This window comes from Phascolarctos cinereus, unplaced genomic scaffold (genome assembly GCF_003287225.1).
Source record: "Phascolarctos cinereus isolate Bilbo 61053 unplaced genomic scaffold, phaCin_HiC Scaffold_726;HRSCAF=1367, whole genome shotgun sequence".
In the NCBI taxonomy this organism is placed as follows: Eukaryota; Metazoa; Chordata; class Mammalia; order Diprotodontia; family Phascolarctidae; genus Phascolarctos; species Phascolarctos cinereus.
This window is the reverse complement of record NW_027556098.1, coordinates 307,230,292-307,244,072: the sequence shown is the minus strand read 5'-3', so window position 1 is coordinate 307,244,072 and position 13,781 is coordinate 307,230,292. Positions and strand designations below refer to the sequence as shown.

The 13,781-nt window shown below is 47.2% G+C and overlaps 1 protein-coding gene across 3 annotated transcripts in view; it reads right to left on the bottom strand.

Annotated features, from left to right (window-relative positions):
• Nucleotides 1-7,215, bottom strand: part of ZBTB16 (zinc finger and BTB domain containing 16) — a 248,894-nt gene extending 241,679 nt beyond the window's left edge. The window contains exons 1-2 of one of the 3 annotated variants that reach the window (XM_020989734.2): nt 7,113-7,215; nt 1,165-2,530 (exon numbers count right to left, since the gene is read on the bottom strand). In XM_020989734.2, the coding sequence (XP_020845393.1) occupies nt 1,165-2,435 (1,271 nt within the window). In that variant the 5' untranslated portion in view covers nt 2,436-2,530; nt 7,113-7,215. Of the gene's footprint in view, nt 1-1,164; nt 2,531-6,044; nt 6,226-6,335; nt 6,643-7,112 lie in introns of those variants that run through there. The other 2 variants (XM_020989732.2, XM_020989733.2) reach the window with 2 other exon arrangements.
• Nucleotides 7,216-13,781: the final 6,566 nt, after the last annotated feature.

The window sequence follows — 13,781 nt, the reverse complement described above, 5'->3', positions numbered from 1 at the left end:
CTGAGCTGGAACTGAGGAAGGGGTTCAGAACCTGAAGGAGCACCAGCCACCATGGAAAAAAGGGTGTGGCTAAAAAAATTTGTTTTTGACAACCTAACCTATACTGCTCTTGCCTCTGTAGCCATCACTGGCAGAGAACTGGAGAATTTGAAGCTGAATAAGACATACATACCAAACCTAAAAGGCAGCTAAATAGGGCAGTGGATAGTGCCAGGACTGAAATCAGCAACACTCATCTGTGTGAGTTCAAATCTAGCCTCAGACCCTTATGACTGTGTGATCCTGGGCAAGTCACTTAACCCTCTTTGTCTCAGTTCCTCAACTGCAAAATGAGCTGGAGAAGGAAATGGCAAACGACTGCAGTATCTTTGCCAAGAAAACCCCAAATGGGGTCATGAAGAGTCAGATGTGACTGAAACGACTCAACAATCACCACCACTACTAAAGCTAAGCAGGAACCACCATCCCTGCTGACCATTAATATCCAAATGAAATGAAAGCTAACCACAGAAAATATGGGAGAAAAATCAGAGGCCCAAACATAAAAGAAGAGTGAACCTAGGGACAAAGGAAATACCCAGCACCGTTTCTCTACTATCTAATTCTATGCATTTAGGTGCATAGAATGAAGATCTTCGAGTCAGGAAAACCCAAGTTCAAATCTGCCTCCAATACTTACTAGCTGGGTGAACCCTCAGCAAATATATCACTTGGCCTCTCAGCCTCAGGATCCTCATCTATAAAATGGGGCACACCTACCACACATGGTTGTTGTGTGAGCAAATGAGCTAACATATATGCTTTTGTTGTTGTTCAGTCATTTTCAGTTGTATCCAACTCTTCATGACTCCATGCAGAGTTTTCTTGGCAAAGATACTGGAATGGTTTGCCATTTCCTTCTCCAACTCATTTAACAGATGAGGACACTAAGGTAAACAGGGTTAAGTGACTTGCCCAGGTTCACACAGCTAGGAAGTGTCTGACGCCAGACTTGAACTCAAGGAGATGAGTGTTCCTGACTCCAGGCCCAGTACTCTCTATATGCTAGCTATGATTAGCTACTCTCCCCTCGGTGTGTGTCCCCCTCACTCTAGGCTAAAAAGATGAACTGGTCCTTACAGGGCCAGGAGGGATGCTGGAAGAGGAGAAAGCATGTAAGCCTACCTGTGCTGCTCCACAGCGTCATTGTCGGGAAGTTCAACCCCACAGACACTGCACTGCTCCCCCATGGCCCGGTTCTCAGTCTTCATGCCCACAGCCAACTCGCCCAGTTTGCTAAAGAGCTCCCTCTGGATGAAGCCCTGGGGCAGTAGCCCACCATAGGTGCTAAAGTCCATGGAGACAGCCAGTGCTGCTGGCTGCATGTGCAGGGTTGAGGTCATGGAGGACGGCACACTCAGTACCGAGTCCGCCTTGTGATTGGGAAGAACGGAATAGATGCCCAGGTGCTTCTCAGCCGAGGCAACGGAGTGCTCAGGCCGACCAGGAGGGCCCTGGCTGGCTTCAGCAGGGAGCACCGGCGGCTCTATACTCTCCTCCCGTCCATAGTGCAGCTCCCGAGCGCTGGTGATAACACTGCTCCTAGTGGGGGTCCCAGGACCATCCTTGCTCCTCTCCTCAGCCTTGTCCCCACCCCCACCTGAGGTGCTGGACTCAGCTGCCCCCGGGCTGTCCTGACCAGGCACTTCATCCACCTGCATCATCTCAGTCTTTACCTCTGCCACCCCAGGGTGCCGCCCAACAGTGGCTAAGCTAGACTCATCCGGCACCCCAGGTGGCTGCAGGGCTCCCTGGAGGAGAGACTGTCCGATGCTCATCAAGCTATCCACAGCAGCCTTGGTGGGACTCATGGCTGCCAGGCCAAAAGAAGTGGACACAGAAGGGTTCTGCTCTGCCACGGCTCCAGGGAGGTGCTGCCCAGCCACGCCGGCGTACCCACTGTCCTCGATGGAATGCTTTGAGATAAAGATATTTTTGAGGTACCTGGCCTTTCGGTCCTCTTCCTCCTCAGCACCACCATCTGCCATGGTGGTCTCTGTGTCATTGTCATCCGAGGCCTGGATGGTCTCCAGAATCTTCAGACATTGTTCTTCCAGGTACTCAATCTCCAGGATCTCCGCTGCATAGAGCAGGTCATCCAAGTCCTCAGCCTTAGCTTGGAGGGTGGCTGTGTAGGCATACTCCAGGATCTGCTGGAAGGTCTTTGGCGACAGGAAATCCAAGGTGTAGTGCTGGCTGTTTCGGTGAAAAAGGATCTCAAACATCTTGCTGGTACAGGCCAGGACTGTGCGGTGAGCATGGAACTCTTGACTGTCCACCATGATGACCACATCACACAGAGTCCCTGCCAACCGCATCTGGTTGGCTTTGCACAGCAGCCCCGTGGGGTGGCTGGGGTTCTGCAACTGGATCATGCCCATCTTTGTCAGATCCATGGCACTGTCCGGGGCTTAGGCATGAGGCTGTCTTTCCTTCTGGTCTCTGTGTGTTAGGGCAGGATGGCCTTGCAGGGTCAGCTAGACAGAAAGGCCTGAAGGAAGAGGAAAAAGAACAATAAGAGGGAAAGGAGAGGGAACCAAGAGATTAATCTATAGTCCCTAGAAAGGAAGAAATTCTGAAAAAAAAATTTTCTGAGCAAGAAAATCTTAGTACATAGTAGGTGCTTAATTGATTAATTGATTATTAATTGATTGATTGATTGAAGTCTAGAAATATAAGGGTTTTGAATTTGCAGAGGTTTGGGATCTTTTCCTTTTTTTTTTCTTTCTTACAGGAAACCTGCTTTAAAAAGGCCAAAGTTGGTGGGAAGGAAGAAAAGGTTATTTTGCCTTCACTCCTTTTCCACCCCTTAAGCAGGTTTACTCTGTCAGATATTGCACCAACTGCTATATAACAAGAGTGAAAATCAATGTAAATTCTGTGGCTGGGGGTAGGGGGCTTTTTTAAAATGCTTAGTTGAGAGGAGTGGCATTATCTTCCACAGTCACATCCAGAGATGATATCACTCATACACAAATCCTGAAAAACAGCAAGTATTTAGTCCCTCCTTTTATTCAGCACAGATAACCACACAGGAGCTAAGATTTTCCTCCCCAGCTTCCGTAGGGGAAGCCCTCCAAGTTCCAGGACAGACCAAAGTCTCATCCTCCCATTCTTCAGTGTGGCAGCCCCAGGGCAAAGTCCATGAGAGCTAAGGGCAGGTCCCTGCAAGAGGCCAACCTGTGAATGGCTGCTGCTCTCCTCCCTACATCCCTTATCATGATCAGCCAGCTAGGGTCCAGCTCTGCCTCCAATGCACATCCTTTAATTTTGAATTCCTGCCTCCTCCCTCACCCCTAGGCTAACCCTCACCATCTCTGAAGCAGCTAGATGTCATAGTAGTATAGAATGCTGGACTTGGTTGGGATCAGGAAGATCTGAATTTGAATCCAGCTTCAGATAGTAGCTGTGTGACCTTGTACACTTAATCACTTATTTTCTACTAGCCTCATCTTCCTCATCCTTAAAGTGGAGCTAATAATAGTACCTACTTCCCAGGGCTGTTTCAAGGATAAAATGAAATAATAACTGCAAAGTGCTTAACACTGTGCCTGGCACCGAGTAAGTGCTATATAAATGGTAGCTATTATTATGATGATGATGATGATGATGACGATGATGATGATGATTATTATTATTATTCAGTGTCTGGCAGGAACATTTCAGGAAGCTAGAGCAGGGAGGTATGGTTTATTTAGTATAACATACCAGGAATACATTCTGTAGCTGTATGCGTTTGCAATACACGTAGTAGACAGATGCCTACAGAATAATAACTACTCACATTTATGTACCTCTTTATAAATTGCTTTACGTACAACATCAGTAGGCAAGGCAAGTAGTTATCCCCATTTTTCAGATAAGGAAACTGGGCCTCAAAGAGGTGAAATGACTTAAATTCAACTCAATTCAATATGAACATTTATTATGCCCCTCCCATATACAAGGCAGGGGAAGGAGAAAAAAAAGATTTACCCAAAGTCACTCAGCAGAAGACAAAGCATTGTGTGTATACAATACCACAGATCTATGATAGGAGACTGTGAAAGAAGTGTATGGATAGGTCACATAAACAGAATGTGATCAGCATGAGATATCAGTGGCATGGCCAAGAGGGAGTTTCTAAAGTACATATGCTGTATCCTGTGACCCAGGATGTCTAACCTGAGATAAAGTTTGTTCCATGGGACAGGGTTTAGAAATTTGGGCACTGGTTATGACAGCAAAATAATCCATGACCTAGAGGTACTGTAAATCTATCTACCACTGAAGTAAAACCAAAAAGAGGGGGAGATGAGAGATAAGGACTACTCAGGGTCATTAGCAGAGCACCTTGGTTTCCCAGATTCACTTAAGTGGCGGTGGGAATGGTGAAAAGCCCCCTCTCTCTTACCCCCCTCACACCCAGCTGTTGGCAATAACTGACTGAACTGGAGAGAGGCAAGGAGGAAGGACACTCCCCTCACACACACACTCGGAAAAATCTAAGGCCCCAAGGAAATTGAACCCGAAGAGGGGGTTGGGAGGTGGGGAGTGGTAAATCTGTCCAGCAAGACTGAAGGGGTTAATAAGTCAGCTATTCCTTTTTAAGGTACCTCTGTGGCCCTTAACCAAGTGGAAGGGGTGGAGGAAGCTTAAAGTATAATAGAAAGCCTCCCTGAAAAGACAGGGCTCCCCAATGATTTAGGGGTTTGACTGAGGAGGGAGTTATTTGGTGGCTCAGTTTCCTAATCTCTCTCCTCCTAACAGACCCATTCTCTAAAAGAAAGAAAACACAACAGAGAGTACCCCAGTGCCTGTTCTTCAACCTACATTTCTGCACCCAAAACTGGCCTCTGAACTGAACACTGGGGACTGGAGAAAGGTAGTGTTAACACCCAACTAAGGGAAAGAGCAGCAGAATCTCATACGACCTCCCCCCCCCCAGTTTCAACCCTAGAAAAACCCATGGAAGACTTAGAAGTGACTTTAGGAAACTTGGGGAATCAACTTTTCTCAGCGAGCTGGAAACCATAAGGAAGGAGAATGCTGAGCTGAGGAAAAGAGAAAAACGAAAGACCCAAGGGAGGGAAATTGAGTCCCAGCCGATTGGACACAGAAGCTCTAGCCATCTGAGGGAAAGGGGAGGGAGAAGGACGGAAGATGAAAAGAAAAACACAAAAGCCACCCTCCCCCTGAAAAGCCAACAAGGGGTCTGCAGCCATCATCTCCCCGCCCCCCTGCAGTGAAATGGGTGGTTGGGAGTAGGGTAGGGGATGATTAGAGTCGACTAGAAACCCCAGTATCTAGCCAAACGAGTGTCTGCAACAAACATACACAGCCGGAGAGCCAGCGTGAGGGCTAAGTGTGAGAGTGCGTGTCTTTATGTGAGTGTGATCATTAAAGTGCCTGCGTTTGTGTGTGAATCCGAGTGTCTAAGCGTGAGAGAATAGACGGGTGCCTGTCGGCGTGAGAGTGTCTTGTGTGAGTGAGCGTGCCTGTGCGTGAGTGTGAGACAAGGCATCCCAAATGCATCAGGTGCAGCGCCGCCGGCACAACCCCCCCTGCGGCCGGTTGAGAGCGTACGGAGTGCTCGAGCTCCGCGGCCAGTCCCGCCGGGAGGACAGGGGAAAAGAAACGGGCTCCCGAGAGAGAGACACACACATGTACACAGAGCCCTGGTCACTCCACGCCCCCGCCCCCGAAAAAAAAAATCAAGTCACGGCAAGAAAAATAAATCCTCACGTTTTTGTTTTCTTCCCCAAAAGAAACAAAACCGAAACGCGTCCTCATCCTCACTCCCCTCCCAATACATCCACTCCCGGCCCCCAGATCCTAGCTGCCCAGCCGGCCACTAAATAAATACACGAATAAATAACCACAATCCTATTTCGCTCCCGCGCACCCGTCGGCATACATATGAGCCCTGACCGGCTCCCGGCTCGCCGCCTTCCCCTGACCATACAAAGCCTCCCCCACCGCTAGCCTCCCCTTAGACCAGCCGACCGCCCAGCCCCGAATCTTACACCCAGACCCTGTCCTGCAAGGGAGGGGTCGGCAGGGGGGGAGGCAGCTGCGCCCGAGCTGACAGCCGGGGCTCTCCTCTTATTCCCCCTCGGCAGCAGCGGCGGTGGCGGCGGCTGCAACAACAACAGCACCAGCAGCTTCAGCAGGGCAGAAAGGCAAAGAAAATGAGGCGAAGCCAATGGGCCAGAGTGGCCGCAGCGAGCGCGCCCCCCCCGGACCTCTCCAGCCCCCGTGCGCCCGGGCGCGCGGCGCCGGCTAGACCGTGCGCCCCTCCCCGGCCCCCCACTCACCGCTGCCGAGCCGTGCGCTCTGGGGTGGGTGTGCGTGCCTGTGGGGGTGTGTGTGTGTCTGTGTCTGGGAGGGGTGTTGTGGTGGAACTGTTGCTCTCGGTATTACGGCGGCGGCGGCGGCATAGCCCGGCAGTTCGCAGTACCCGCTCTCATCGCCCTTAACTCCTCTGTGCTGCGAGGTTAGCAAATCACCACCGGCTGCGGCGCCTCCGCCGCGTTCCACGTCAACGCCGAGCCCCCTCCCCTGCGAGGCCCCGGCGCCTCTCCATCTTTAGTGCTGGCGGCCGAGCGCGGCTCCCTGCCCACAGCTGCCCCCCTTCCTCCCTCCCTCGCCCCCCCTCCCCTCCCCGTGCTCAGCCCTCCCACCCCCTGTGCTGGCCGAGCCGGGCGCTCCTCCGCCGTCCCCTCCCCTCCCTGCTGCTCTCCCGGCTCCGGGCTTTGCCTGACATCTAGCTGCTGCTGGGGCGGCAGCGCGAGCCGCTCGGCTGCCTGGGGAAGAGGGGACCTGGAGGACGGATTGGGAAAAGTGGGGGTCCTTGAAAGAGGGAAGAAGAGAAGGAAGCCAGAGAAACACCGTCCTGCTTTGGACACCCCCTTTCGGTTTTTGCTTTTTATGTTATAGCGTCTCACTCCCAGCCGCCCACCCTTCTAGGCTCGAAGTTTTCTCCCAGTTTGTGGACGCGCCCCAGTCAAGAATGTGCCTGACCCTTTTCCCCTCAATTCAGGGTATCAAGCATAATTTCCCCCAACCCTGCATCCCTAGTTTCTGTTTCTAACCAGTTTGTGGGGTGTTCTTCCCCCCTCTCGCTCCCCTGCTCTCTCTCCGATCCTCCAGGGTTGCAAAGCTGTCTTCCAGAGCAGATTTTTCTTGGTGGGCAGTGGAAGGGCAGCAGGTGGAGATCGCCGAATAGGGGAGGGGGGGCGGGGTTCACGGAACCCCTGCCTAATTTTTCCGACCCCGATCCTTCGAGGAGCAAGAGTAGTTCGGCGCCAGAGGAAAACTTGTGACTCTGCAGCAGCGTATCTCTGGGTCTCTAGCCGGGGAGAGATGTTTTCTAGGCTTCCTCCCCCCAACCCTCACCAATCCACCGTCGGAGCAGCGCAAATTGCTTGAGATGATACTGACCCAGAAAAGTCGGCCCCCATTTCCCCAGATGGCGCCCTAGTTCCTTAGGGGACAAGTTGAGACCATAACCCAGTATTGGGCAGACAATGGTAGTAAATCTGGTCCCTCCGCGAAGGTTCGCATACACCCCTCAATCCCTGGCCTCCCCTTCCTAGTACCCTTTGGATAATTTGGTGAGAGACTTGCCGAGGGCCAAGAAGGGGGAGCGGTACCTGGGGTCTCCTGCTGAGACTGCTGACAGTAAATATGGAGTAGCAAGTGATGGGAACTGGCGCCCCCAAATATGCTGAAGCTAGGAAGGGGAGTGCACTGCGGGTCCCGAGGAACCTGGACATCTCAGACCTAAGGTTGAAGGGGTGCTAGCAAGGCGAGCACGCTGCCCCACGGCTGTATGCACCTTGGATAGGTTTCGCGCGAGGAGCGCCTCCCCACGATCTGTTGTCGACACGCGTGTGAATGGAGCCGGGTCATGGATTTTATTTTTTTACCCAGGATGCATACATACAGACATATACACATTCGTGGTCTCCGAACCCTATACATCGAGCCTAGGTCTCTTGCTTCCACAGTGCAGGGAAACAAAAGGGAACAGAGGAAGAAAGGCGGACAGAAAGATAAAAATCCAGAGCCTAAACAGCCCCCACCACCACCCTCCCAGCCCCTGGGTTCTTTTCAACTCTGGAGTTTACTGATATCTGGACCCTAGTGGGCTTCTTCAAGGTCAGCAACCCTGAAGCAGACCCGAATTGGCCTCATCCTGGTCTTCTGCTTGAATCTAGGTACCATAAGAATAATACTAAAACATTTTTGTAGAGCTTTAAGGTTTACCAGGCACTTCCAGCATAGTCCGAAATTAGAAAATCCGGGTTAAAAAAACATCCCATCCTCTTTCTCCTCTTACAAGGCAGGCAGAGAAGCGAGGCTTTCTAAATAAGAATTGGGAAGTGATCAGATGGAAGAAGAGGATCAGTTAAAGATTTAAAGATTAAATTTCATTAGACTGTTGGTTGAATTGAATTGACTATCATTCCTTAGACTGCATTACAGTAATACAGGTAATATCAAATTATATCGTTAATAATAGTGGTGTATTGATGTTAACACTGTTTTATAATTCAGGGTACTGCCCACTAATAAAAACGTGTCCCCTCGTTCTAGCAAAAGTTGGCGGGTTGGGTGAGAGTGAATGGAGGAAGGGTTTAAACTGGAGAGCTAATAACACAATGGTGAGTGAAAAGGCAAGGAAAAAGAGAGAGAAATGCACCTTCACTGACTTGGATTTCATTGACTGCAGCCACAGAAAAAGAAGACACCTTCCCCATCTCCCTTTAAAAAAAAAAAGACTTGTTGAATTCACTGATACTGCCTAGCTGCAATTGGAAATAAGTATCTAGATGTCCCCATTCACTCAACCACATTTTAAAAGCAGAACCGCCTGAAAAACACGTAATTAACCCCAGATCCTAATCTCCCATTAATCCTCAAATCAGCAAAGGAGAGAATCACTAGAAACAATAGACAAGTGAGAACAATCTCACCCCCATTTCTTTTCCATTCCCCCACCTCCTCCCCAAATTCACTTTATGTGAAAAATCTCCCTTGCTTCATAAACTCTGCCCTTTAAAAAGCCTAGCCCTTGTTAGTAAGTGTTAAAAAGAGATTAATGCCTGAATTTAAGAGGTAGAGAAGGTAACAAAAAGAGAGAGGCAAGAGAGCCTGTGGGCTAGGTGCCAGCTTTGGGCTGGAAGGCAGCATTTCCACTTAGCACTGAAGGCTGGCTGCACAGCAGTTTGATAAGGTTTATTGGGCCCAGATAAAGCAGCAATTCCTCCACCAGAATCTCAACCATTTACAGCTAGAGCTGTGTCCTTGGGTCCCAGGGATGCTAATGAGAGTCCCCAGTTCAGAGATTTCTGTGTGGCAGCATCTCAAAACAAAAAGGATGGAAATTTGTTAACATCGAACTATCTTCTTCATTTAATGATGCTGCATTTGTAAGATAGTTGCCCTTTCCTTGAATATGGGTAATAGAGGAAGCCTGATTCATCTCTCTAGGTCCTTAAAAACAGAAGCAATGCGGTAGGTACAGTGTAAAAATCACTAGATTTCAAGCCAGAAGTTATGATCCCATCTCTTCAAGGAGCTAATGGTGTCACCTTGGGCAAGTCACAATACTGAATCTAGAGCAAAAGGACCTGGGTTCAAATGCTACTTCTGTCACTTACTGTTTGGGCAAGTTACTTAACCTCTCTAGGGCTCAATATCTTCATCTGTAAAATAAGAGACTTGGCCTAGATAACCTCAAAAGTCATAGGACCATAGATTTTGAACTAGAATGGACCTCAGAGGCCAGCTAGTTCTATTACCTCATTTTTTCAGATAAGGAAACAGGCCTAAGGAGGTTTAAGTGACTTGCCCAAAGTCATAATAAAAGTAGTAACCACCAAAGGCAGGATTTGAACCCAACTCCTTTTGTTCCAAATCCAGTGTTCTTTTCCATCCATAAATCAATGATCTCAAAGCACCTCCGCTTTCTGGGCCTCAGTTCCCTCATTTGTAAGATGAAGATGTTGGACAAAATAATCTCAAAGGTATCTTTCAGCTCTAACTCCTCTGTCTCTAGGATAGATTCCCAAAGACCAGGCATAGATTAGGTATGGTCATGCCTAGAGGCAGAGGAATAGATGAAATGAACTTTCTTCAGTCACAAATTTATTTTTTTCTCATTTGCCTTTACTTGAAACACACATTTAAAGGGCTGTGGCTTAGCTTGCCAGTGTTCTAGCTGTTGAGCAGAGGGATGTAAGAGGCAACTAGGCAAAGTAGATAGAGTGTCAGGCCTGGAGTCCTCCTGAGTTCAAGTCTGACCCCAGAGACTCACTAGCTGTGTGACCCTGGGCAGGTCACTTAACACTGTTTGCCTCAGTTTCCTCATCTGTAAAATGAGCTGGATAAGGAAATGGCAAAATACTCTAGTATCTTTGCAAAGAAAACCCCAAATGAGAACAACAAAATGTGAGAGGTAATTATAATAACTCAATTATAGATAGAGTCTGATTTACATTTTCCTCATCAAGCCCAAGAGGTAAATAAACAGTATGTTACTCTTCTTTCTTTACAGATGAGGAAACTGAGAAAGTTATGTTAATAAGGGCCAGATCCAGTTTGCCATGTTGCTTCTCAGACAAAGAGAATTCAGAAATGGTAAGCAGAAGGGCTGGAAGTAAACGCATTCAAGATAAGTTTTTGCTCTAGTCCCTCACTCCTTTTTAGCTCATAGGCCAAATCAACACACATATAGCCAAATATAAGGGGAAAATAGTTATTAATGGAAGTAGCCCACATAGAAACCTGGCTGAACCATTCAAGACACAGACCCTAGGAGACATGGTAGATCGAATGTTCCTCTTGGAGTCACAAAGACTTGAGTTTGAATCCCATCTGTTGTATGCTCCCTAGCTTACACAGAGCCAGTCTGTGCCACTCTTTGATTTTGACTTTTAAAATGAGGTCTCAATGGCCTCTAGTATCTCTTCAAGCACTAAGTCTACGAACCTATGATCTCCGCATTTCTTAGATAATTCAGGCAAAAGGCAGAAGGGAATTTTAAACCAATTAGCCATCGTGCTTGGGAAATGGGCTATGATACTGAATTACATTTTCTGGTAAATTGAAGGTTGAATACTGCAACCTTTTCAGTTTCAAGACTTCTGGTTAAATGACTTGCTAAAAAAAAATCAGTTATTTTTTTCCTGCCTTAGTAATTAGAGAACATCCTTTTTTTCCCTTTTAAATAGTATTTTTATTTTTCCCAATTTCATGGAAAGACAATTTTAACATTAATTTTAAAATAAAATTTTGAGTTTCAAATTTTCTCCTTCCCTCCCTCCTTTGCCTTCCTCCTCTGAGGTAAGCAATTTGAGATAGGTATTTTGTAGAGCACATCTTTTTATAAAAAGCTACATTTCATTTCCAGATTCAGCTTTATAGCCTTCAGCACCTAGCACCATTCTTTGCATATAGTAGATACTTGATAAATTTTTAAATTGAATGATGTAGGATCTGGCAGGGTCCCTTTGGTCATTATTGTGAATAACAATGTGGAAAGTGTAGATCATTAAGATCAATAGAATTTACCCAAATTTATCTTAAAAATTTCAGTTTATCTTTGTAAAAACAACAACTAAGTATATGCCCTTATTTTGTTTAGTTACCAATTTGTCCCATCCTCTTAAAAGTGACGAATGTGAAGGGGAGAAAAAAATTGGGTTTTTTTCTTACAGGTTTGGATTAAATGGTTCCCAGATAATAAAAATTTTACTCTTATTTAGATAAGTGAGTTAAAAAACTTTTTTTTTGCTTGAATGATACAGATAATTGCTCCTCATCTTCACTACATTTTCACCATTTTGCCTGGAAAGATCTGGCAACAGTGGATGTTACGAACTTTGGTTTCTTCTGTTCAGAGTTTTGGATGCCCTCAGTATCTCCACTGCACCAATCACTTTTTTTTTTTGCACCAATCACTTTGAGTGGGGAGGGGGTCAGAGGGACATAAAAGAATATTACTATCTTTTCTCAGCCTCTGAGACCCTGGGTCATTGTGACCCCCCTAGATCCTAGTGCTTGAAGAAGAGACGGGTTTTTCTTTTCCTTTTTTCCCTGGCATATTGCAAATGTTGTTGGGACCTAATGTTGTCAACTCAAATAGCAAATCTGAGTTGTTATTAGTGCAAAGATGCCCTGAGGGGGTAGGCAGTGTGGATGAAATCTGCAGAGAGTGTTATAGGCAAGTGTGTTTATAATTATAATGGGATTTAATGTACACTGGGACCAGATGATAGCAGCCATTTAAAAAGAGAAGCCTAATGAGAGAGGTCCCTTAATGACAGGCAGCAGGGCTCAGGTTATTAGAGGAGCATCGTGGTGTTGCACTGGATGGTACAAACCACGTGCCAGGTTTCATGGGGTTCAGAACTCAGCATCAGGGTGAGACACCATAGCCTTATCTGTCAGCAAGTGGGCATCTATTTTTTCTCCCCATACGGCGTGGGGGGTGGTGGGGGAGATTTAAATGTAGATAAGAACATTTAAAATCTAGTTCTTCCTTCTGGTCCCTTCTCTCCCTCAGGCCTCCCCATATTGCTGGTGATGTGGGTGTTTGGGGAAATCTGCTTTGTTCTCCAGAAAAAAACAAAAAAAAAGATAGCGCGGCTCAATTTCAAAACTAAAATTTTGTAGCTACCGAGGGGTGCGTTCTCAGTGTAGTGTGCATGAAATGAAGCTGCATGACTCCCATTACTGGTAATGGGAGTCCCACAGCTAAATCCCCAGGCACCATGCTGAAAATTAACCCCCAAGTCCTCGTTGGAAACCAGGGCTTTAAAAATGCACTTCAGTATTTGGAGGAGAAAAAAAAGAGCCCAATACTTACTTGAGCTGTTTAACTTTAAATAGTCGTCTGTTTAACTTTGAAGTTGTTTAACTTTCCAGAGTTGAGTTCATGGAGGCTGTTTTACTGGGGGAATCTTGGAGCTAAGAACAAAGTTAGAGGCTGCCTGCAGTCTGAAGGGCCATGCAGGTGCCAGTCTTCTCCAGGAGGCCTGGGGGTGGTTCTCTCTGCCTGGTATTTAATGGGTCCTATTCATGCCTTCCTGATTTATTCAGGCACACTGGGGAGATTACTATGATGCTGAGTCATCTAAACTATGTAGGGGTCCAAGTTACCTTATTCCAAAAAGACCATCCAACGGCTTCCCAAAAGCCTCAGTAGAGTCTTCCCCTTGCTTAAATTGAGAACAAAACAAGAGAAATGAGGAATTTGAGATTGAATACTAACTCTGACCCTGAGTAGCTGTGTGACATTGGTTAAGTCAGTTAACCTCTCTGAGCCTTGATTTACCCATTTGTAGAATTAGACTAATAATACTTGTGCCTGTGACTACAAAAAGTAAACATAAATAAAAAAGCTTCCACCCCAGTAATTATCCATTTATAAGGAGATTAGGGAGATATAACCGCCTCTTGAAACCACCCCCTTGGAGGGGCTCTGGGAGTATGGGAAGTAAAGATGAAAATGCAACTTCATCTGGCTACTTAGGAAGTCCTGAAACCAAGCCAGGTCTGTGGACAAATCTGGTGCAGCAAGTATGTCTTTCGGTCCACATTCCCCTTCACACTCCAGGATCTGGGTCAGGTCACTGTGAAAAGGCAGGCTGGTCCCCTCTTGCTGCTGACTTCTCTGGGAAATGCTGCCTAGAAACCTTTAGTGGGGGTACTTAATGATTGCTCCAGACAAGGGTTAGGGAAGAGTGGCTCAG